Source organism: Dreissena polymorpha, chromosome 5 (genome assembly GCF_020536995.1).
Source record: "Dreissena polymorpha isolate Duluth1 chromosome 5, UMN_Dpol_1.0, whole genome shotgun sequence".
In the NCBI taxonomy this organism is placed as follows: Eukaryota; Metazoa; Mollusca; class Bivalvia; order Myida; family Dreissenidae; genus Dreissena; species Dreissena polymorpha.
The window spans coordinates 95,633,174-95,660,268 of NC_068359.1; the positions used below are offsets into that span (position 1 = coordinate 95,633,174).

The 27,095-nt window shown below is 35.0% G+C and overlaps 1 protein-coding gene across 12 annotated transcripts in view; it reads right to left on the reverse strand.

The window, feature by feature from the left end:
• Window positions 1-27,095, reverse strand: part of LOC127880769 (aspartate aminotransferase-like) — a 181,692-nt gene that overhangs the window by 12,642 nt on the left and 141,955 nt on the right. Inside the window, exons 1-11 of one of the 12 annotated variants that reach the window (XM_052428155.1) lie at window positions 18,258-18,347; window positions 16,837-17,047; window positions 16,411-16,545; window positions 11,296-11,423; window positions 9,667-9,730; window positions 8,665-8,704; window positions 8,110-8,200; window positions 6,538-6,603; window positions 2,743-2,856; window positions 1,989-2,071; window positions 1,131-1,284 (exon numbers count right to left, since the gene is read on the reverse strand). The exons of 1 other annotated variant lie outside the window; for it this stretch is intronic. In XM_052428155.1, coding sequence (XP_052284115.1) covers window positions 1,131-1,284; window positions 1,989-2,071; window positions 2,743-2,856; window positions 6,538-6,603; window positions 8,110-8,200; window positions 8,665-8,704; window positions 9,667-9,730; window positions 11,296-11,423; window positions 16,411-16,545; window positions 16,837-17,047; window positions 18,258-18,260 — 1,089 coding nt within the window. In that variant the 5' untranslated portion in view covers window positions 18,261-18,347. Of the gene's footprint in view, window positions 1-1,130; window positions 1,285-1,988; window positions 2,072-2,742; window positions 2,857-6,537; window positions 6,604-8,109; window positions 8,201-8,664; window positions 8,705-9,666; window positions 9,731-11,295; window positions 11,424-16,410; window positions 16,546-16,836; window positions 17,048-18,257; window positions 18,348-27,095 lie in introns of those variants that run through there. 10 more of the 12 variants (XM_052428154.1, XM_052428153.1, XM_052428152.1 and 7 more) reach the window with 10 other exon arrangements.

A 27,095-nucleotide genomic window follows, 5' to 3' on the forward strand; every position in this document is an offset into this window, starting at 1 on the left:
AAATATCTTTAAAAAAGATATACGGCGTTGATTGTGGTCGATGTTTATGAACGATCAAAAGTTATCTCTATGAGATAAAAAGTAGCGGATGCCTTTTTTTCTGCGCAGTTGTTAGCTACATCATAAGCAAATCAATTACGGGGTGTTGCGCCAGATTTCGTGGCTTATTTTGCTTTATGTGATATTATTACTCAGATATCTATATTTACAGAATAGAAAAACACAAGAAACATGAAAATAAACGAGTGCATATAGGTCAGCCGGCAATACTCGAATCTTATTTAATTGCATAATTATAGTATAGCGAATTATTGTGGTCATGCTTAATAAACTGGTCTAAATGGATAAATATTTCTAATTAATTTTATCAAAATTGGTCCTTATCATGCAAATTTTGAAACCATATTAAAAATCGATGATTGACATACCACAATAATATCGCCGAATATCTTTATTTAGTATCTTTCTGATCAAAACAGACTTCAAGTGCACAAAGTTTACGAGACGGCGTTTATATAAAGATTTCTGCAACTGACCGCAAACTGACCTTGATACCTTGCGGATTGGAATGCAATGCATTACAGTCACTACGTTATTGTCAGTAAGACACAATGATCGCAACCCCTTTTGCGAACTCCGGTGATGAACTGTATATAAACTCTGACTTTCACAAAATGACCGCGTATTGACCCGAAACCTCGCGGGTTGAAATGCAATGCAAGTAAGTACTAAATATGACAACATAGCCTTTAGTTAAACGCTTTTGCGCTGGTAATTCTCTGAAAATAAAAGGTGAACGCACAAACTGTATTTATGTCGAAAATTGATTGTAAAACTGTTCTATCTATTGGGCCTTTTCATTAGATATAAAATTGTTTCATGCAGTAAAACAGTGTTACAAAGACGCGGATATGTTTCCAATGTTCTGGTGTTATACTCAAATCAGCCAATGGAATAAATGAAGTGTATTCATTCGTACCTAGCCGCGGGAAATTTTATTTGAGTATTATTGGGCACTAACAAAGGTCAAGTCAGGGTGAAAAGCTGGCTTATTCAGCTTACGCCGAAAAAGGAAGTCCCATAGAAAGGAAGGGCAATATACCTGAACTAGATGTAAGTAAACGCCTTACCGACACTGCTGTTTCTCGGAACAGCTTCTCCACCATTTGCTCGCACGTATGTATTCCCTGAGCAGTGAGCGTCTCCCTCAGAACCTCGAAGTTCGGGAAGATGTAGAAGCCTCCCTTTGGAACAACCGCCTTAACGCCGACATCGGTCAGTTCACTGGAACAAAACGACATAATTGACATCTTCATCAAAATATGTTAATAAAGCCTCACTCTGTTTAAACAGTGTTTAATGCATGTCCTTACAAGCTAATCAGGTACGATACGTTCCGCTTTGATCGTATTTTTCGTTTAAAGGATGACTCGTTTGAGGAAAACCAAGATAGTGTCGTCTTTGATAAGATTGTGCGGTCAGCACAGGCTAATCAGGAACGACACTTTCAGTGTGTATTGTATTTCTCGTTTAAGGAAAGACTCAAATTGGAAGAAACCAAGTTTAAGCGGAAAATCTCGTCCCTGACATGCTTGTGAGGTAAGCACATGCTAATCTGGGCCGACACTTCACGCACATGCATTAAAACCCCTTTTCACAGAGCAATTGTATTTGGTGATAGTAGTATATTTTTAAAACAGAATTTGCTTTTTAGGTTTTGCTGCAAATTTAGTAGCACTTGTAAAGGAGTAATTGTAGTTGTAGCTTACGGCAGTGATGTAGGCTGCACTTGAATCTTGAACCTCAGAATTGCTTAAGAGGTATACGTTATGTATAATAGACAATGATAAAGTTTATATTCAGCATGGTTGCCATTGATAATTACATGTTTATATGTATGATGTTGTCGTTGTTTGTAAAAAAAACAACTTAACGAGGCCTGTAAACAATCCGTCGGAACGCCAGAAAATATTACGTGTATTACCCACCGATGGCAATATTCGGCTACGGCCGCCATTATGCGGGTGGTGTGGAACATGTAACTCTCGCATATGGCATGGTCGTGTAACACCTGCACACGTATGTTATATTGAATTATAATAACAAACCAATAAAACAGCACAAATATGATTTAAATAACAAGTTTTGCTTCGTTTCTTCATCGTCATAATCGTTAATAATATAATCTTTATATTTGTCTCATTCATGATCATCACCATCACCATCATCTTCATCATCATCATCATCATCATCATCATCATCATCAACATCATGATCATCATCATTATCATAATCATCATCATCATCATCATCATCATCATCATTATCATCATCAACATCATCATCATCAATATCATCATCAATATCATTATTATCATCATCATCATCATCATCATCATCATCATCATCATCATCATCATCATCATCATCATCATCATCATCATCATCATCATCATCATCATCGTCATCATCATCATCATCAACACCACCATCATCATCATCATCATCATCATCATCATCATCATCATCATCATTATCATCATCGTCATCATCATCATCATCATCGTCGTTGTCGTCGTCGTCGTCATCATCATCATCAACACCACCACCACCACCACCACCACCATCATCATCATCATCATCATCATCATCATCATCATCATCATCATCATCATCATCATCATCACCTACATACTCAATACCACCATTATCAACAATCATTTAAAACAAATTATCTCTTACCTCTGTGATTGCGTACTGTATCGGGGCGGCTACGGATGTGTACGTATTACTTGCAGCGTTCTTTACAGCGTTCTTCAAAGACGTCAGTTCCGGTGGGAAGATATGATAACCGACCTAAAAAATAAAGTATACAGATTTTCCACTATAAAACTGCAAGACCACCCCAGGAAACCCGATACCTTGCGGTCGTGCAATACCATAGGGGACAGTGATGTGCATTTTGGCATGAACTTACATCGGGTAAGTAAATTGGAAAAATTAATTTTTTCAAAGTCCAATTTGAAATAACTGTGTATTAACATTGATAACAAAGGTATTGGCCTACATGTAGACAAAATCCTGACAAATTTTCTTAAAAAATGAGCGAAATGTTGCTCCCTGAAGTAGAAGATCGGGCAAAACGGGCCATGTTCAGACATTTAGGGGAGACAAAACTGCTTTAATTTGCAAGCCACTACACTAATTAAAGGATTTATACAAACTTTCACATGTCTGCCATAACCTCTCAGCAGGGTTTCTCCAGAAAACTATTTATTGTGGAGAAATTTGCGTTTTTAATGACTATGTAGGGAAAACATTGATACCATCTGGGGAAGACCAGGAAACCATATGTGGGCAGTGACCTTTTAATTCTTTTTCGTGACAAAAAACCTAACTTTCAGCCATTTTTATGCAATTTCTTTGCTTTGTAGAGGCCTATAGTATGTGTATGTGGGCACATATGCATAAAAATTTACTTTTAATGCTTATTAATACATTCAATGACCTCCATCAATATTATTTGGCTTTCATCCAACATCATTCCAGAAACTTGAATCCTTTGTCTTATATATAATGCGGTTATTCAATGCCCACTTTAGATATGTAAAGCTGATAGTTTTATCTTAATAACAAACTCGTTTGCCAGTTTGTGCTAAAATTACATTGTTTCACAATGCTAGTGTTGCCCCCCCCCCCACACCCCCACACACATTATTATACCGCCACAAAGTATGTTTGGGGGCTATATAGGAATCAGTTTGTCCCGACCGTCCCTATCCCAGTATGTTACGTCCGTCCCGATTTTTGTCTGTTTGTCCGCCCGATTTGTTTTCATGAAATAAATTTTGAACAAATGAACATACAACATTCAAACTCCATATATCGATGCAACCTTATTAGCTTTATATATATAATTTAATTTTACAATTTCATATCATAAAACTTATCAAAAAACAAAACATTCAGGGATCATAAATATTACAGAGTTAGTTACATGACTATGATTAAAACTTTGTGGTTACCATGGTAACCATTTAAACATTAATAAATTCATGCAGTTATTTTAAGCCGTTATTGTGGAATGGAATATAAATCATTAAAAATGCATACTGTTATAAAGTGAGTATAGGTAAAATGTCTTCAACATTCAAACATATTATATCAGCATGAGTGCTATTGTTACTCTAAAATCTATCTTTGTCATTGCACAAAATCAAAGACTGCTTGTGATTGTAAATTTGTTACAGCAACTAGCTGTAATATGAGCTTTTATTAGTCCCATTTTGGTTGGCAACTTGCATTATCACATCTGCAAGTGGGATAGACAGGAATAGTTGCTTTTGCACTGTTTTCCATTTCATCCTCTTAATATATCACATGCATTTAGCAAACATGCTTAGTGTTTTCTGGTGGTGTGGTATTAATAACTTATCAAACTTCTTCTCAAGAAGGTCAGATATCCATCCATCCATCCATCCATCCATCCATCCATCCATCCATCCATCCATCCATCCATCCATCCATCCATCCATCCATCCATTCATCCATCCATCCATCCATCCATCCATCCATCCATCCATCCATCCATCCATCCATCCATCCATCCATCCATCCATCCATCCATCCATCCATCCATCCATCCATCCATCCATCCATCCATCCAACCACCCAAACACCCACCCACCCAACAAATGACTAAAAGTTTAATCATTTAATAACTTATCTGTAAAGTTTTCTAGCAAATATCCTTTAAGAATTCATAACAATGATTAAACTTGTCTGTGAACAAGGTAAGTGTTATTCTTTTAATCAACTGTACTTTGTGTGGTTAAATGTATAAAATCGGTATCAACGTCATGTGTTGAAGTCTTGTTTGTGGTTATAAATTAGCAATGGCCAAATTCGTTAAAAGGGGAGTAACAAGTCGGCTCATTGAAATTAAAAGGTCAAAATCAACTATTTGTTTGATAGGCCAGTCTGTGCCGATTTTTATGTTACTTAAATACGCTAAACAGTAAAATCACAGAAAACTTAAGGCAATATAAACAAAACATTAAGCGCAAGTTTAGCGACTTCATTTCAAGTGAGTTTTTCTCATTATGACACTTGCCGAATTAGCACCAAAAGTCTCAGAACACGCCACATAAATATTATACAAACAAACCCCATATACACTTATTAAGACATCATTTTTATGTACCTAACCAATTAATGTATGTGACAAAACAGTCAAGTCTTTCTTTATATTTTCCAAATAGTGATGGTAAAAAGAAATAAAACTCGAGAATGTTGAAAAGGCACTATTGATAATATAAAAGGCATAAAAATTACAATTGAATGCATATGTGCCCACATACACTTACTGTAGGCCTCTACAAAGCAAAGAAATTGCAACATAATGGCTGAAAAAGAATTATAAATTCACTGCCCATATATGGTTCCCTGGTCCTCCCCAGATGGTATCAATGTTTTCCCAACATGGTCATTAAAAACGCAAATTTCTCCACAATAAATAGTTTTCTGGAGAAGCCCTGCTGAGAGGTTATGGCAGACATGTGAAAGTTTGTATAAATCCTTTAATTATTGTAGTGGCTTGCAAATTAGAGAAGTTGTTTCTCCCCTAAATGCCTGAACATGGCCCGTTTTGCCCAATCTTCTACTTCAGGGAGCCACATTTCGCTCATTTTTGAAGAAAATTTGTCAGAATTTTGTCTACATGTAGGCCAATACCTTTGTTATCAATGTTAATACACAGTTGTTTCAAATGGGACTTTGAAAAATTTAATTTTTCCAATTTACTTACCCTATGTAAGTTCATGCCAAAATGCACAGCACTGTCTTCTATGGTATTACACGACCCGCAAGGTATCGGGTTTACTGGGGTGAAGACGTTCTCTTGAAAATTTTGAGATTCGACACATGGAGATTTTTTGAAATTATCGCCAATGTAATTGGGACAGCGTATTTATGTTTTATTACTCGATTAAATAATTATTTTCAAAACAATATAGGAACGTATCTTCATATCTTCATTCCAGACAAGTCATCAATACACAAAGTTGTTTTTGCTATTTGACAATGACACAAAACAGTCATGAAATCAGCCAAAAAGGTCATTTTTCTTTTGGCGTTTTTACAAGTTATATTTTCATTTAAATTTGCAAAATATATTGTTCGACAGGGAAAGATTATCACGCTAAATAAAAGCATTTGTGTTGAAGAATATAATCAAGGTTAACAATTAGTCCAGCACAGTGGATTACATAAGGATTTACCTCACTGATTTACTTATTTCTTTTTCATTTCATTCCCTTATTAAACGGTAACAATTATGGGAATACTTACAATTATTAAATACTTTATCATTAATGTGTATAAACTTTGATGTAACAAGTTGGAAATGCTGTGTGATGTTGCATTTTGATGTTACAAGTAGGATACTGTGTGATGTTGCATGGATTTGATATATTTTAATAAAGTTGTTATCATGTTGCAAAAATATAAAACACTTTTGATTTCGATATGTGTACCTACCCGCCATCCACCCATACTGGCCCACTTTGACATCCCAGAACACAACACGGTGCCTTCCGGATACACCTTAAAATATAGAGGGGATTAACGAAATTGCCATAAAAATAGATTCCAGACAAACACACATGATTAAATCTGGTCTCATAGTTCATTAACAAAAAATACAAAACACAGCATTTAAGATGTGTTGCAACACTTATGACCTTTTAGTGACCGACAGGTCAGCCATCAAACATGTGATGAATCAAAGCATATTGTTCTACAGATTTTGTTTCCCTCTTTCGGTAGCACTATTCGGTTTTTGAGCAAAAACTTCAAACTCGCAAGGGGATATGATTAATACATTGGCACCGCGCACCATTCAATTGGTAAAAGAAATTATTGCTTTGGAATATGTTTAAAAAAATAACGGTTTACCATTTAATATAAACTATCAGGGAAGCATTTTAGCAAGACACTCAGTGTTGTAAGTTCTCGCATTTTCAGATGTGAAATTGTGGTTGCGATTCACAAAAATGGTTTTGAAAACAGTTTTAATGTAACTCTTGTTTGGTTTTGATTGATAAAGCAGGTTGGACTGATAGTGAATTACTGCGCACTCTTCATTTGCCTAAATTTGTGAGCTGGTTCAAACCAAGACCTAACGGGCCAGAGGCCTAGGCATATGCAACACATAGACGACACATTGTAAGCAATACAAAACATTTTCGGCACTAATTGGTTGTATTGGTATAAAGCATGTCTTACTTTAAGCTATGCATTTATGCTGAATAACAACAACATGCCGGCAATAACGGGGTTGTTATTAATAAGGTTAATTTTCTAGTTAAAAGTTTACTATTTATTTAAATGGTATTATTTTTATATAATGTGGCTTTATTGGTCTATTGATGTTACGTGGTATATTAGATTGTAGCTTATTTATGGTCAAAACTGATAAATTTGATACAAATATAAAGCAAAAAGAACGGATGTACTGCGCTTGCGTACCAAAGAGTGCCAAATTATGGCCTTTCACCAACATTAAACTTGACATCTATGCAAATTTAGTTGAGTAAAGCCTAGTCGAAAATGTATTTAGGACGCTATCATTTAAAATTGCAATCTCTTGCACAAAATATTGATAGTTTATTGTTTACAAGTCAACGAATATTTAATTATTACAATGAAAAATTGGAAGCTCAATAACAAAAATCCGAATACTTCGATCCATAAAGATTTATGGCCAGCTTAAACTGAAAGCCGAAAAATAAAAATATAAATTTATTTTAGGAATAATAATAATACACATAAAATACACGATCATGAATAAGTCCCATTTCGGAATTGCAAAGGAACATGTGTTGATTTCGAAACGGAGATACAACAGTTGTAAGTCTTTAAGTGCTGTGTGTGAAAACTGAAATCGTAATAGTCATCATATTTCCGTAAAGTGTGCGTTAGTGGGCGAGATAATAACGACGGGTCCGAACCTGCGGCCCCGGATCCCTTAATGTAAAACAATATATTAATAACTTAAAGCCCGCCTTATTCATAAAATGTGCATACACAATTAAATATAAATCGCTGTACCTGGGCCATCGATGTGAAGTCACCAGCGTACGTTAATCTTGCGTAAATTTCGTCGGCCAATACAATGACTTTGTGTTGTCTGCAAACGTCCCTGCAAATAATGTAGAGATTTCGAATACAGATAACCAACATTTACCCTAGTTATTGTTAACTCCATATATTTAAAGATTTATTTGTCAACGTTTGTCTTTGTTTTGTGTTTTGTATCAGAAAACAGACACAAAGTGTGATTGTATGGTTTATTCTTTAATGTAATACACACATTGTTTTGTGCTTTGTGTGACAATACGGACATATTAAGGGTGCTTAAATTGTTTATTTTTCAAGTTATTGCAACGAATTTAGGAACGAAAACGTATGAATTCATTCATGATCACTTGTTTGTTTTTAATTCAAACATAAAGTCAGTGTTTCGTGTTATAAAATAAACGTTTAGTTTTTATTTTCAGTCACACTTTGTTTAATTCCCAATCAGAATTAGTTAATTTTGAAATTAAAAGAGTAAAACCGAATGTATTTTTAAGGTCGACTTTTACCTCAAAGAGAGACTATTACCTCAAAGAGATTAATTCTTCCTTCGTGTATAATGTACCGGCTGAAAAGTGACAAAGGTACCAGTGTTAAAAAAGTTACCAGTGTTAAAGCACAACATACCTCAGATCTAGCTAATCCGATCTTAACTTTAACCATTTTTATGTCGTATTCATGTACAAATACAATTAATTCTGCAACAAAATATTGAATCGGTTATAAAAAACTTAAAGGGACCTTTTCACAGATTTTGGCATGTATTAAAGTTTATCATTAAATGCTTTATACTGATAAATGTAAACATCGGATCGTGAAAGCTCTAGTAAAAAACAAGAATAAAATTATAGACAGAAAGAAAAGTAACCCTCAACTTCGCTCGAACCTGTGACCCCTGGAGTAAAAGTCTATCGCTAAGACCACTCGGTCATTCGTGCTCATATATTGAGTGATGTATTTTATACTTTATATAAACAATCCTCGTAGTGTCACGAAATATAACGACACAACAGAACTCACCAAATTATTCAATCGTTTTGCGTTGCAACGCTTTAGAATGTTCATGTTTTTAAATCCTCAAAAGATGCATAGAATGGATATTTTAGAGCATGGAAAATGTTCAGTACATGTATTACTGTTTCCTCACAAATATAATAATAGCAACGAAATTTTGCGAATCTGAAAGAATTTTGTTTAATTTTGACAATTGACCAATACGTGAAAAGGTCCCTTTAAAAAGGGTTCGCTTAAACGATAATGCATCAGAGCGACGTGAAAAAGGAAAACATATGATTATTTCCTTTGATGAAGCATTTGCTGCTTTATCTTCATAATGACACTGCGATTGTATGGCATCAAGTTTAAAATATGCGATATCTTATAAAAGATCACAGGGATTTGAAGTGTTTGAGTAAGCTGAAATCATTCTCGTTAAGCCCTACAAACAGTTAATATAGAAAAAATGACAGAGCATGAACACATAAATGTTATTTTGACGTATATTAAACATCATTAACCAAGTTTACGTACTAGGATTGTCCGGGTTGTTAAGGATAAGAAGCTTAACCGTGGAGAAATTCTCAGACTCAAGAAACTGAAATCGAAAAAGAATGATGTTACAGGAATTCGATCCGACTAGCAAAAGCAATCCTAGCTTACATAGCACATGCTGTAAACCAGAAATGTACTAGGCCATCATAAACAACAAGTGTATTCAACGCTAGTTGAAGTTGAATGAATGTATCACATAGTTGTATAATATATGTTATAAATGTAAACACGTACACATATCGAGATTAATTATTTAAAGCCATGGGAACCTAGGGCGTTCAAGTTCAAGGTCGACGTCACATGGTATCTTTAACGCACAGCATGCTGTTACTAATCTACATTGTGGAATAATTGTAGATGTCTGCATGATGGACATCGTGGATTGTTAATAATAAGTCAGAGTGTAAATGGCACAGCCTGTCAAACAGATTGTATATATTTATGTACATCATTACAAACTTTGCTTCATTTCGGCATTGTTGCACAGTCCGCATGCCTTGGTCGTGCATCATTTGCCTAATAGTGCTTGTCGACCTTAAGTCGCCAGTTGCAAATCCTCTTGATTCACTGCACTTCTGTACAGCTTTGATGTTGGTTGTGGTATACTTGCATATACAAGGGTGGGCCTTTTGAGTGTCTTGTAGCATTTGACCTTCACATCATGGTGGAGACTCGCATGGATTTGTTTTGCAGAGTGTTTTGCTGGTTTACATGACATCATGCAGTTGTTTTCACATTTGCTGAGCTTTTCTAGTTCAACGTGCAAGGTTTTGGAGCGTATATTCTTTTTTTGTATAGGAGGCTATAATCAGCTAAGAATTCACAGGCGGATGAAACTTTTATGACGTTGATGTACACGAAGAACAAAATGCATCTGATGACAGAGTGGTGCACCGTATATTACAGGGTATGCGGCTAATATTTCTCTTTTAACAAATACGTGTTAGTACCGATATGAAAGGAAGCCCCACTATATGATGTTGCCGCGATTCTCATTTTGTCAGCTAGGCGCTCCTGTGGAACAGTTTCGGACTGTTTACTGAAGTCAGGCTTAAAAACTATATTTCCTGTAAGAAATGGCGATTAACGGTTCTAAACATATTAGCTGGCTGCCCATGTTGGTCGTGAGCTAAAATGGTAGTGCCGATTTAGCAGACTCATAATTTGGATATGGAACGCGTTCTCTAGAATGTTGAAGTTAACAGAAGTAAAGGACTATGCCCTGTGATTTAATGGGTTAGTTCGATCGCCGCTCTTCCTGAATAATAGACCTATTGCGACTTGCATCCATCAGAAGGTGCTTTTTATTGTATGAGGGAGGCTTCATACGCCAAGGTCAGCACCGATGCATATTTGTTTGAATAGTCCTTCAGAAACATAGTTTGTGTTGATCGAATAGTATTGATCAGAGCAATAAGTATCGTGTGTATTAATTGAAACACAATGTCCTTCTATTGAATATTTTATGGTAAGCACTTATATCAGGCACCGTCTCCTATTTATCGATTTTGTATGAGAGTTTCTGGATTCACGACAAAACAATACAATTGTCTCTTCAGTTATATATTATGATTGTTGTAAAACAAAAGCTAGACAATTACACTGTACCTGTTTAAATGACGCTGGTGTGATTTTCCACTTGTCGGCCATGTTGGCTACTATGACGCGCGGTGCATGCTGGGACAGCTGGACTTGAGGCTTGTATGATGTCCAGGAAGGGGAAATGACAATGATATCTGAAACGAGGTCACCGCGGCGGAAAAGTGAAATACTTTTGATAAAAATAATCCTACCGGGGAAATAACAATGATATATGCAAAATAAGGATTTGACGGAAAAATGACAATGATATCTAAAGTAGAAGTATAAGAAGTTTTAGCAGAAGCAGACGCAGCAGAAGCAGCAGAAGCAGCAGTTGTAGTAATAGTGGTAGTTGTTGTTTTAGTAGTAGCAGTAGCAGTAGCAGTAGCAGTAGTAGTAGTAGTAGAAGTAGTAGTAGTAGTATCATTATCATTGTCATTATTATTATTATTATTATTATAATGATATCTGCAACGTAAGGATTTGACAGGAAAATGACAATGATATCTAAAGTAGAAGTTTTTGTAGTTGTAGCAGAAGCAGACGCAGCAGCAGCAGCAGTAGCAGCAGTTGTAGTTATAGTGGTAGTTGTTGTTTTAGTAGTAGCAGTAGCAGTAGTAGTAGTATTAGTAGAAGTAATAGAAATAGTAGAAGTAGTAGTATCATTATTATTATTATAATTGTCATTATTAGTATTATTATCATTATTATTATTATTTTATTTTTTTTATTATCATTATTATTATTATAATAATTATTATTATTGTTATTGTTATTATCATAAACACATCTTTCATATTAAACATGCGTTCGAAATGCTATATGATTAGAACATTTACACGTGTTTTAGTGACATAATCGAAACAAACTAAACCAGACATTGATATCTGAAAACTGAGGTCCACGACGAAGTTATGCCAATGATACCTGTACAAGTTCCCGATGGAAAAAGGATCGTTATAACGAAATCTGAAGTCCACGAGGGTATTATGACATTAGTATCTGAAGCGAGGATCCAAACTACAAGATTATAATGATATCTATATCAGAATGCCCCCGTGATAGAAATCAAAGCGCTGAAGGCACTGAAGATGTTCGCTATTGCATAATTTAACACTCAATTCATTTTTGAAAATCAATCGCAAGTTTAAAATGAACACACGCCATTCAACTTTATAAAGTGTGTGTCATAGCGCACGGGTCGATTTTTTTTGTGTGCACTTTTTATCATCCTTATTATTTCATAGAAATAACTAAGACAAAATAAAAACAACATGCTTTTTGGAAGTTCTAAAAGCATAGAAAGTATGATGAAAATGGTTATGAGAACTTAATATAAAGAAAATTTGCAGTCACCATCATATTAAAGGAATATTTTTCTAATATCAAATGACTATCTCACCAAGAATATAAATTTATAATGAAAGTTCCGTGTACAAAACTTTTGATTTTTGACACCATATACAAATTCAAAATATACAATAATCTTCGTATCTTGTATAATGGAGGAATAAAAGTATATAAACATTGCTGTTTATGCTTTACTTGTTACCCGAGCAGTTTACACGGTGTCAACAACGCTAACATAAACATAGGTATAGAGCACTAATGCGCTTTTAGGCGTAGCTGTTTCAGTTTTCATCTTAGTGACTTTTACATAACGCCAACAGACACGCATGAATATTTTCGAATATTTAATAAGCTGATTCGAGATACAACCTCTGAATTTTTGCTACATCACTGCGTATGTGCTCAATTTAAAGGATATAGCACTGTTCAGTGTAAGGAATTCCGGACTTCTCTCTGTATGCTCAAACGACACAAATTGTGGCCCTGTTACAATTACGCGTTACAATCCATCTCGCAGAATTTCACTTTTGCCTCCAAGATGAGAAAACAATCATTAGCGAAATAGTATAGTGTCACGATAAGAGAAAATCGTTTCATTATCATATCACAATGTTTGCCGTACTTGGTCAGCACGTCTGGAAATCATTCCTTAATGTGTGGATAGGCTGCCATTATTAACAAGTTTGCTATTTTGAATTCAATTTTGTAAAAAAAAAGCATTGTTCTTAAATGTGGCATTTTCAATTCGCAATGAGATTTGTAATGACCCTCGTCATGCGAAAATGGGTCTTATTCCATATGCGCCCATCATATTAATAGCCCACTCAGCTATCCCTGCTTCTAGTAAGGAGAAACATAACATATTGAGTAATTTTAAAGCGAACAGCATCGCCTATGGCCTGACTGCGCAAAAGCACATGTTGGGTTTAACAAACGCTTGCCGAAACGCATAAGACCCATTTTCGCATGACGGCGCTATTGGCGTGTGATTTAAATGTGTCGAAAGAAAACTGCGTTTAAATCAAATATAAACATACGATATATTTCGATAGTGAAGAAAGATACTCTTAACAAGGCATATGAGGACACATATGAAGTGCTCTCCCGTAGTATATTTTTTATTAACTCACACTAATGTGTGGTTTGACAATGCTAACACACATTTCATGCGGTGAATATGCAGCTTACAAGTGAAAAACACAAAACAATAAGTTAACTTTTGTTTAATTGTATTTAATTATTTAGAAAAGTAAATTGCTAACTTTATTTCAAAGTCAGCGTATACGCCGACTACATTTTTAAAAGACATTTATTGTTATAAATATATTTAATATAATATATTTAGTTGTTTTCGGTTTTAGCGATTATAAAGCATTTTCGAGGTTGCCTATAGTATGCCTGTAGTAATTGATGAACTCATATCCAACTGTCTATGTATTGAGAACTGTGAATATAAACAAGCTAAACCTTCTACTAACCTTCTACTTTTGCGTTGCTAGCACCCGTAAATACAAAAGATCGCCGCTATCTGTTCAGAACCAAAGAACGTTTTTAGAAATACCCGCTGTAGTAGCATGACCGAGGTTATGAAACAGGTCATTCGTATTATTATTATAAATTGTTTGTTATATTCGGGTTTAGCGATTATGAAACTTTTTGTTTGTTTTTGTCTATCGTATCGCTGAAGTTATTGTTGAACTTATGTTCAACGTTTTATAAATTGAGAATATAAATAAGCGTCAACTTTTCCCAGAATCTCTCAATTTACGACCTGTACTATGTAATTGAGTTGTATGTGAGAGCGTAACCTATTGCGTTGTTATAACCCGTAAACTTCCCTTTGTTTATCGACAGGCACATCTATTAATAGCCTCATATCATGAATGCCAAAACACCCGCAAAAAAAGAACCACGTGACCAAATAGGACACTAAACGCAAATACCATGCGACTTTTATTATCGCTCCGCAATTCCTTTGAAGCCGGAGCCTTGTGGTTGCTATTACGTAAAGAATTGACCTCTAACTGAAGTAAGCACAGGAAACGCAGCACCCAATTGACCCATTCCTTCTATGTGCGAAGGCAGATTGAATTTTACTAATGTATGGTTTGCCTATTATAACACACATTATAATGCGGTAAATATGCGACTAACATGTAAAAAACACTATAATTAAACTTTTGTTTTGAATTAAGTTATTTAGAAACCAAAATTCCAAACCTTATTTCAAAACAGCAAGACTACATTTTTTAGAGAATATTCTTGTTATATTTAAATGTTTTTTAACAGTTTCAGCGATAATGAAACATTTTTTATGTTGTCTATCGTATCCCTGTAATAATTGTTGAACTCGTGGTCAACGTATTATTAATTGAGACCTGTGAATATAAACAAGCGTAACCTTATACTAGTGCGTTATTCTCACCCGGACTCCCCTTTGTTTATCGCCAGCCGCAGAGTTATGAATGAGCTGAGCGAAAATACTACGTCACGCAGACGCAGCAGAAAGTGGACTATTTTAATCATTCATAAACAATCTCATCCGCGACACGTACAATACGATCATTGTTTATTGATTCTTTTCTATAAAACACCGTTCGAAAATATTGAATATAACACGATATTAATATAATGTTTCCATTTGTGAATACACATAATTGGAGAACTCAAACCTCTTGCATAAATTATACAACTCTTTCTTGCGCGGATACGCAAGCGGGTATTGGGTTAATCATACCTAGGCCGTATCGACCTGAATTTCACATCAAGCACTTTAGACGGTCGCTAAAGCGACCATCTAAAAATACGTTCTGTCCATTTTCGTTTCTTTACCCACTCACAATTTGATGGGTCTTAATGTCTTTTATATTTTAAACATGAGTAAATATAAATGTGAATCATAATAAAAATAATGTTGGTTAAATAAAGATTCATCCTTATTTAAGAGGGAGGAATAATACTTTAGTTTTTTTATTATGTAAATTGTTAACAAGCCCATCTGAGGTGAACAAAGTAAGAATTTGACACAATCAATATGTTTGTGCGTTTGGAGTTTACGTTTCGAATGCGTGGCTGGGACCACTTTCTGAGACAAATACTGAATGGAAGGAATGAAGCGATTGTTAAGTGACGCGTAATATACTTACTGGTATGTAATCTATTTCGAAACTAAATACGTTTATCTCGCTTGATTGTGAAAATGCCATTCAGAAAGTCAAATTCTATGGTCCGAACAACTACATGTATATGTATATTGTATTTTTATATTATACAACGTTTATTTCGTCGACTTTTACAGATTCATTCTTTTGATGGGTTAAATCTTAAAATCTGAGTTACATTAAATACATATACTCGTCTTGCAAAGGCTAAAATCTGGAACATGTATGCGCAGTGTAGTTTTAATGTAAAAACTATTGATATTTTTAAAACTGTGTCAATATAAAATACGCGCATAGATTAGCTCTTTAGCATGCAGTAAGGAATTTCTTTACCAACACGACGTAACGACCATGAATTTGTACCTTAATTTTCCTAAAAAGCTAGGTCAATACAGCCATTTCTTTAAAAAAAAACACCATATCATTCGCATACATTTCGTTACAATGTTACCACATTGATTCTTCCGTAGAGCTTGTCATATTGATTTATTGATTGTGATCTATACAGTGACATGGATGTTCTCACGTCGACTGTAACATAGAAAACTTTTTGTCAGCAGATTTATTTTCAGGGTCTTTTGTTAATGTTCTTAAAAATATTATGCGTCTAAAATGAAAGAACGAATCTTACCTCCTTCAAATATGTTCATGAGTAGAAATATCAGCTCCTTACTTCCAGGGCCAACTATGACGTCATCGGGTGAACGGGAAATGTCGTCATAACGTTTGTGGAAATCGCAAATCGCATATCGCAAATCCTGAATACCTAAAAAAGAAAATTAATATTGTAATGTGCGTTATAAATTGCTGTTGGCTAAATAATGCTCATACATAATTTATGATTATAAAGATACATGTAATAGATCCACACACTTTTTTCAAACACATACCATCCTAATTATAATAATTTTACATGAACTGCGATCCAATTATTTTTTAATTAAAAAACAACTTATATATTTTTAGAGTATACTTGACAACCATCATATCATGCACAGAACGCTTAAGCAGATGCAGATATGTGCACGCTCTACGCTGGATATAAATATAAAGTTACCAGCCACGGGCAAATAAGCGGCCTTCGATGCATGTTTGCTAAGCCTTTCGGCGGCTTTGTTCATAATAGGGAATGGCGATTGACCGAATCCGAAATGATAGATTGTCTTCCCTGCCGCCATAAGTTCTCGCACTTTCTCGTTGTGCGTGAGATTCGATGCCCCGGAGTAGTTCTCCAGCGTCTTTCTAACAAGCTGGTCTTTGCTTAAGTCCTAAATGGAATGATATATTAAAATGAACTTCCTAAAAGAAAGTAATTTGCGTTTCCATAACAGAATTGACCAAAGTGAACATGCGAAACGTTGAAAGGGAATGTATATTTTGAATTAATTATACCATATATTACCATTTCAAAACAAACTTTAGATATCAATGTAGTTATAATCGACTTAATAACCTCAAGTCTGGTATCATTAAGACGCACTTATAAAATTAGGGCCAATGACCCGTCATATTAACGGCCTAGAATGTATTGATATATTAGCTTTAAAGGGGCCTTTTCACAGATTGTGGCATGTATTGAAGTTTTACATTAAATGCTTTATATTGATAAAGGTAAACATTGGATCTAAAAAGCTCCAGTAAAAAAATCAAGAATAAAGAAAAAAAAAATCCTCTAAAGTGCTCGAACCACTGACCCCTGGAGTCCTGGAGTAAAAAGCAAACCATTTAGACCACTCGACCATCCGTGCTCATGCAATGATAGATGTATTTTATACTTCATATCAGCAATCCTCGTAGTTTCGCAAAATATAACGGCAACAACAGAACTCTCCAAATTATTAACTCGTTTCGCGTTATAATTTTCGGGGTTTTAAATCGTCAAAAAATGCATATAATGGCTATTTTAGAGCATGGTAAATGATAAGTATTACTGTCTCACAAATATCATTACTAAAACGATAGTTTGCGAATCCGAAACAACTTTTTTTAATTTTGTCAATTGACCAAAACATGGAAAGGCCCCTTTAACGCTGGCGAGCTATATATCATTTGTAAACAACAGATAAATACACTGAGGCCTGCGATGTCTCAGTATTGATTGTACGCTGATAAGCAGCTCGTGAAGAAATAATTAACTACAATTTATACATTACTGTTAGCCTAGTTACAACGTTTAGCAAAAACGTTCAAATAAGATATGGGCCGTGGTCTGTGATAATGGGGTTTAATGCATGATAATAAAGTGTCGTCCCAGATTAGCCTGTGCAGTCCGCAAAGGCTAATCAGGGATGACACTTTGAGCTGTAAATAGACTTTTGCTAAGAAGAGACTTTCTTCAAACAGAAAATATCATACAAGCAGAAAGTGTCGTCTCTGATTAGTCTATGCGGACTGCACAGGCTAATCTGGGACGACACTTTACGTACATGCATTAACCCCCTTTTGTACAGAGCGCGATCCATATAAATGTTAGCTTACCATGCCGATTGTAGTAAAATTACTTAAGTCGCCTTACAACCACTATCCCTTTACTGGCTTGAGCGTAACTATGCCATGCGTTTATTCGATGCAAAATGATCCGATACTTACACACGCGTCTGTATGCTGCTTGGTTTATTCATGATATTGGTTTCAACATAGGCCAAGCTATTTTATTATCCGTCCTTTTTGGTGAATGGCGATAGCGAGGTACATGCATTACTTACAAGTCATTCTTTTTTTTATAAACAGATCTATACAAACACGCACCGAAATAATAATAACTCACACCTGAAAGATATCGATTTCATACTCATTATGTATAAATGTATATTAATGAAGTTGTTTCCTTATCAATTCGATTTTGTTAACCATTATTCGTGAAACGTGTATATGTATTTAAAGTAAATATCCTTGCTTAGTCAAGGTGGTTTGAAGAACATGTTCAGCATATGAACTATTTGGAAGATAAGGCGCCGTTGAAAACGAATTTAAGAAAACAAATGCACTATGTTCAAGTGTGAAAAGCAATTTTATCAAGATCGGTTAGACATATAAATCCAAATCGTAGATTTAAAGGAACGAATTGCACATTATGCTTGACGATGTGGTATTGATTAAAAGTTCAGTATACGTTAAATTTGACTTAATTACTGTGTTTTTGCTACGTCCGTTTATCTTAAGTCTTTTATCATTCTATTATTCTACATAATTATCATCATCATCATCATCATCATCATCATCATCATCATCATCATCATCATCATCATCATCATCATCATCATCATCATCATTATCATCATCATCATCATCATCATCATCATCATCATCATCATCATCATCATCATCATCATCATCATCATCATCATCATCATCATCATCATCATCATCATCATCATCATCATCATTATCATCACCATCACCATCACCATCATCATCATCATTATCATCATCATCATCATCATCATCATCATCATCATCATTATGCTCTTCCCCGTATTAATAAAAATTAAAAGGTTTATTGTCTGCAATTAACTGCAACAATTTTCATTGAAACGAAAAAAACATCTTATCGAGGATGTGAAATCAAAACTTGGAAAATGTTTTTATTAGATAAACAATTTAATAAGAATTAAAATAACATAGATACCAATATAACGTTTACAGTATTAAACATGTAGGCATCATTATTACATAGTTATTGATATGCATACTCATCACAACAAGAATTAAATAAGATATTATTGAAAAATAACATTTTTTTCAACAATTATTGCACAATAATCTACATAACCAACGTCAAACCCAACGCAGCATTTTATAACAACTTTAAAAATGTACTCTGCTTTTTGTTATTACATACTCATACTTGGAGTGTTTTTCACAAATTAGCTTTATCCAAGAGGCTCTGATTTTACAAAAGCATGACAGATGTTAATGACTTATATGCATCAAATATTTTTTTATTTTATACATTCCAATATTTCATGTACATTCTTGAGTAGAACATGACATTGATTTGCTTTAAATAAGAATCATTAAAAAAGATAAAAATCCTTCCAGATTCACGCGGGTCGCATTTCATGACTCAGTGTCTACAGTAATCCACAGAAGGGAGGTAACGCCGCTTGCAGTGTACGGCATTTCAATACCGCGTAGAACAATAGGTCAATTTAAATGTTAACCCTTTGTCACTTAGACACGAATTTTTACGCATTTATAGCCCCTTAGAAATTTAAATTTAAATTAACACCTTTCTTACTAGATTCAAGTTTTAAAGGCTAAATTTCCAACCCTAAGATTATGATGAGCAGCAAACAGCATAAAACCTGAACATACTGCGAGATACTCGCAGGCCGTTCTGTTTTTGTTTCTGATTGCACATAGCCATTTCACTTTGTTTCTGAGTGGGAAAGGGTTAATAGATGAACAGTCCAGCAAATCGTACACAGGATAAAAAAAGACATTAGATTGATCCCTTGGAATTGTGTATAGTTATTTAAACTCATGCGCTTCTATAGGAACAGCAAGTTTGAGGTCCGTCAATGGTTTGTTGAAGCCTTCTTTACTGATCAAAAAGAATGTCGTTATCTCGCCTTTGCCCTGAAAATAATGACAGAGATCAGTGCATATTTTATGTTCCCTTACATCACTCCCCATACTTCATCTGTTCATTTTATCTGTATTTTTCATATCAATATATCAGAGTCGTAATACACGTAGAATGCTCCTAGTGAATATTCTTACTTCTTAATCGCTCGACATGTTTAAAAACCGGTTCGAACAACTATTAAAAAATGCGATTCGAAGACCTGTTAACAAGCGATTCGAACACATGTTTAATCAAAACGCTGAAGGCACTGACTTTGTTCGCTGTTGTAAAATCTTAGACGCAACTCAGTTTTCAAAATTATGTTATAGCTTTTTTTATCGCAAGTTTGAAATGAACACACCCCATTCAAATTTATAAAGAGTGTGTCTTCAAGAACAGGTCGAGATGTGTTTTTTTATTCTTCAAATCATTAATAAAAAAGATAATTTAAGCTTCATTTTGGGAAAACAGGGCTTAATGCATATACATTAATTGTCATCCCATTACCAGAGACTCTCTTTAAACAAAAAACACCATAAAATCAGAAAGTGTCGTCCTTGATTAGCTTGTGCGCATTGCACAGTGTGCAAAAGCTAATCTTATTTGACATGTATTAAGCCCCGTTTGCACTGAAAGCAGCTAATATGTACAGATGTCAATGATAAACACTAGACTGGCCAATGTTGTCTAGTTCAACACTATTGATTAAATACAAACAATGCAGTAGTAGAGCAAACGCTCCTAGCATTCTTCGTCTGCATATTGTTACTGCAGGTAGTGCAGACAGGCAGTGTTTATCGTTCCTAGCGTAGCTTACCGCAGACTGACTTGCAGTTATCGTTCCTAGCGTACTTAACAGCACACTGACTTGCAAAAATGCCACTCTACATTAGTTGTGAGCTACCGTTCACAACTAAAAAGCTATTTGAAAACATGTTTAAAACGCGATTCACACATAAGAATTTTTTTTTCGTTGTTAACGGCCAATTAACTCATATTTGCTGGTTGAATGCTTAGGGCTTCAAGCAAGAGGTGTTAAGTAAGCATCCTTTAGCCTCGCACCAAAAAAGGTGTTAATTTAACGAAAAAATATTTTCAATTCTACATTATTATTTTGATACGAGTTTTTTTTATAATAATGAAAACTATATTTTACTATGCTTTTCCAGATCCGGGTGTTTGTTGCGCTTTTTAGATTCTTTACGACGAAATGTGCTTCTTTGTTCGTATTTTTAAAATCATCGAGAAGCATGCGATAACGTTCATAAACGTCATGAACTAACATGCTAGCTGTTTTTATTCAGAACACATGATACTATTTTTGACACGAGTTTGTATCGAAAATTTAAAACTGGAAAACTTTGGAATATGTCGTAAATAATCTATACGTATGTTAGAGTAAACCATGCTATATATAATGTAATTGTTAATACTGTCACCGACCTTCATAGTCACTGGTCCTCTGCAGTGGAAGTAGTATCCGCCCAGCTGATCCAGAATGGTCTTACACTGGGGGCTCACGTGAATACGCAAAGCTAGAAATATTGAATGAGATCATCAGCGAATAATAGTGCGTAGTCCTCTCTTTGGGTAAAATCAAGCTATACGTTTACGTTTGGGCTTAAGTTATTATATACACTTAGAATGTCATTATCTCCTAACCTACCCTAACCATTCACCGTAAACGTAAACGACGTGACTCGCTTACTGACCAGACACAATCGGTGCATATTCAATTTTTACTCATGTAAGTTTTGTCTAACAAAAATACGCACTCACATAACACGTTGAAAGGGGTGGCATTGTTTTCCAGATAGATAAGACACAAATAACAGATACAAAATAGATATTACACATCAATTAACCCCTAACCCTACCCCTAACCCCTAACCCCTAATCCATAACCCTACCCCTATCCCTAACTTTACCCCTACCCCTAACCCTTTGTTGGCGGAGTTAACACCGCACTTTCAATTGTACAATTTCTCTTTGGGTGTGAATCTATTTGGAATACAACGTTCTCGCGTTGAAAGATTTTGCACTGTGATCAATGTTGTGGGAAGAACTGTATACTGATTTTTTCACGACCGAACTTTTAGTTTATGTTCATAGTGCTTATCAAAAACCCAGAATCCGTGTTATTTAATATCATTTCGACCCAATTTTCGCAAATTCATTTTATCGCTGAACACCATGATTACATCTATGATTACATTTTTATTTACCAAACAATTTAAACTTGTAAACTTAAATTATATTATTATGTCTGCTACATTTTAATACAATTTCCAAAACATTTGATGTTATGATTATGTGCTCAAAATGTACCATTTTTGCAGCCTGAGAAAAATGTACTTACCAAGGCCGCTTGACTCCATTCTTGAGGCATAGTTTACTGTGTCCCCGAACAGGCAAAACCGGGGCATTTTCAGTCCCACCACACCCGTACATACAGAACCTGGCGGGGATTGGACAAATTACATATTTAAAGCAAACAAATGATTTTAAATGATTCAGTTTTAACAAGATCCAGAGAGGGTTATTACGTGATTATCAAGATGGCGACGTCCATGCCGATGCAGGTATTTTTCGCCGTTTAATACCTTAAATACCCTTTATTTCTGGTATTATTATTTTTTACTTCCGCTCACTTTCCAGCCATATAAGCAAGAAAGATACTGGCGTTTATTTCATAATTATATTTACTCTATATCTCGACTTTACTCGCTGTGATATTTCTTAGCGGAATGACATAATTGGAGCTCCACTAAGGAAATTTGCGGTGAGTAAAGTCGAGATATAAAGCGAAGTTAAATACGAAATAAACGCTTATCCCTTTTTTTACTGAGATGACTGGAAAGTGAGCGCCATTAAACAAATTAACACAATTAATAAAGGGTTTAAAACGGCGAAAATTAACTGTCTCGGCATAGACGTCACTGTCTTGACTATCACGTAATTACCCCCTCTGAAAATCGGAAGCAAAGGAAAGAGGCAAATCACGCTAGAATATTGTTAGGTTTTACAGTGGGACTCTTCATGATTGCCACTTTGGATCCTATTCGATACATCGATACATTAACGTGTACATCTAAAATTGGTAGATGTTTGCCATTGACCATCCTTATTCAACACGAACATAGCTAGAGCATCACGAAAACGTTAGTTAAATGGCCGATCTAACTTAATTTCTAAGATGATCTTGAAAAAAAAGCAAATAGAACTGAGAGGCCAGCTGCTGGAAAGTCGTCAATACAGCTATGTAAGGAACATAATTTCAACAAGAGCCTGCTGGAACAGGCCGAACATTACCAATCACCACAGAAAGCGTTAACTTATTATTTCGTAAGGTTTTCTTTTTCATTTTACCACTGTGTATTCCAACCCGCATCTGCAACTGTTTCTCGGGTCGGTGCCGTATTCTAAACGTGGTCACGGAGCTGAGAAGATCTAGAGCCATTGTCGCTATCTCACCAGCGTGCTTGTTACCGTTCCTCTGAGGTAAGCCGCTCACCACCATGTAGGCGTCGCCGATGGTTTCCACCTGTGCGATATATAGGTAGATCTCTATATGAAGATATAAGGATTATTTTCGATCGCGATGCGGTTGTTAAGTTATTTGAAACCTTTCCACCATGTAGGCGTCGCCGATGGTTTCCACCTAAGCGATATATAGGTCGATCTTTATATAAAGATATATGATTCATTTTTTATCGCGATAAGGCTGTTAAGTTGTTTAAGTAACCTTTCCACCATGAAGGCGACACCGATAGTTTCCACCTGTTAGAACAATGTTACGGTAAAGATGCTAAACTATGAGTTTCTTATACGTTAACTTTGTTCAATGTTACGTTCAGTATGATTTGCATAAGGTTTTTGTTTCATGTATATATTGCGTTCAATGTTTGCAATAGGTATATTTGACGAGCTATTTGAATACCATTTCTACCATAGAGGAGATGTATATTAACATACGTTCTTTCAAAGATATTGCGTTCGATATTTCTTTCAGTAGGTTTTTGTTATTTATTGGAATGCCCTTGCCATTATAAATACGTCGCCTATGGTATCCACTAAAACGACATGTACCTAAACGTTATTTCAAAGATATTGCGTTTATGTTTTTTTTGCAATCGGTTTGTGTAAGTCATTTGAATACCCTTTCCACCATATATGCCATTTATAATTATGTGTTCTTTCAAGGACATTGCGTGCAATTCATTTTGCAATGGGTTTGTGTGAATTATTTGAATAACTTTACAACCATGAAGTGATCGTCATATTTCTGCTGTTTGAATAAATATCATTAATACATGTCAAGAGAATTATCTTCATTCTCACTCGCATAAATTATTTTATATTTGTCTTTAAAGGGATACTCTAATACGAGTAAAGAATCCATTTAATATGAAATCCAAAAGCTCATCGCTTACATATTTGTCTTATATAGCTATTATATTATCCGATCTACTGTCGTCATTAGTAATTTTCAAACATTGTACGTGCATCCGTCCAATAACCTTAGTAATGAGCGATCCGACTTAAAGCGAACATTTCAGTCTACTTAAGATATATCCTTCGCGAACAATCAATCTAATAAGCATGGTATTAAAATTTGAAATATTGCAGATTTGCAACAACATTGTAGCGAAACATGAAAAACATTCTTCAAATATGTATTTAAAATATACTGCGAGGATTCAGTTCTCGAGAAACACGATGCATGTACAACGTCATTAGATTAAATGCTTCGCTGCGGTAAGGATGTTAAACGTTAAAAAACGTCAATGAATATTAAAGGTATATATATAAAGGAAAATAAATAAAAATAATAACATATGATACTATTTAACAGCGTAGTGAACAATACTGCTACATTTGTTTACTACAAAGCTGATATATGCATATACAAACATTCTCTCTCTCGACCCATCCAGTAAGGTATGTTTTAATAAGTCAGGGTAATCACGTGATAGTCAAGATGGCGATATCAATGCCGAGACATTTTTGCGCCGTTTTGCTTTCATTAATGTTATATTAATTCTTTTGATAATTGCCGCTTACTTTCCAGCAATGTCAGAAAGGAACTTTTTAGTGTTTATTTCGTATAAAAACTTGCTCTATATCTCGACTTTACTCGCTACAAAATTTCTAAGCGGGATGACCTGTTTACAAATCCACTAAGAAAATTCACAGCGAGTTAAGTCGAGATATAAAGCAAATTATAATAGGAACTATACTGTAACCACTTTCTTACTGATATGGCTGGATACTGAGCGTCATTTAAAGATTAAACAAATGTAATAAAACATATATAAAACGGCGAAAAATACCTGTTTCGGAATTGACATCGCCATCTTGACTATCAAATGATTCCCACATCTGTGTATACACATTAAAATGTATCGAGGTATTGTACGCAATGTAAAATTACATGATTTTATAGACTGAAATACGCACCGAAGATCTCAGTATAAACTTATAATTTCTATTACCTTATATACATCGTAGTCCTCAATAATCGTGTCGAAGCACGTGTACAGATCATTCAGAAAGTTAACAACCTGAAGGAAAAGTAAATAAATATGGGCCTTGCTCTTTGAAAGCGGGATTAAATGCATGTGCGTTAAGAGTCGTATCAGATTAACCTGTGCAGTTCGCAGAGGCTAATCTGGGACGACACTTTACGCACATGCATAAAACCCCCTTTTCACTGAGCGCGGCTCATAAAGGTGGCACTGTATATACTCAAAATATTGCAGAAAATAGTGTTTATAAATTGTCCTTGCACGCTTTTTAATAAGGAGCAAAACCAGCGGAAATACCATAAAAAAGTAACCATGCCAACAGCATCATTCTTAAATCATATTCAATACTTTCATAAAGACACAGACACATGAAGTGCCCCGCTTAAAATCCATTTATATTCAGTAAATCATGTACGAGTCGCAATAAAGTTCGAATTGCCGTCATTTATAGGTGAATAAACTACTTATGCTTGCGCCGTTTTAAGGTATATGCATCCTAATTACATATCTTTGTTATAGACTGTTTAGCATTAAAGAAAGAACTATCACGTATGGCTATTTATCTGTATCTGACCAAAGCATCAAGGTAGATACAGACTATATGTGTCTTGTTCTGAGAAAACTGGGCATAATGCATGTGCGTAAAGTGTCGTTCCATATTAGCCTGTTCAGTCCACACAGGCTTATCAGGGACGACACTTTCCTCTTAAACTTGATTTTCGGTAAGAAGGTACTTCCTTGAAACTAAAAATACCATTAAAGCGGAAAGTGTCGTCCCTGATTAGCCTTGCGGACTGCACAGGCTAATCTGGGACGACACTTTACGCACATGCATTAAGCCCAGTTTTCTCAGAACAAGGCTTGTATGATTTGTGTATTGCCGCCAACCAGATTCACATGATTGATTAATACCTACAATTCTCGACACCGAAATGTTTGTAACACTCGATTTCTTCGCTATTGAACAATATCTTGCACCACGCTAACGGCCATAAAAAATAAACACAATTGACAAGTGCATGTCAAAGCAATAAATCAATCCGAATCGTGAACACGTTACGTTCTTCTAATAGCTCATGTGCTAATGCGCAAGAATACATAGGGACTATTACGCTAGTCATTTGTTCAAAGAGTATGAATAAGTCTTGATGTTTTGTTATGCCGCATCACACGAAGTTTTAAAATATATATGCACTTTACTTTATTTCAAATAAAATT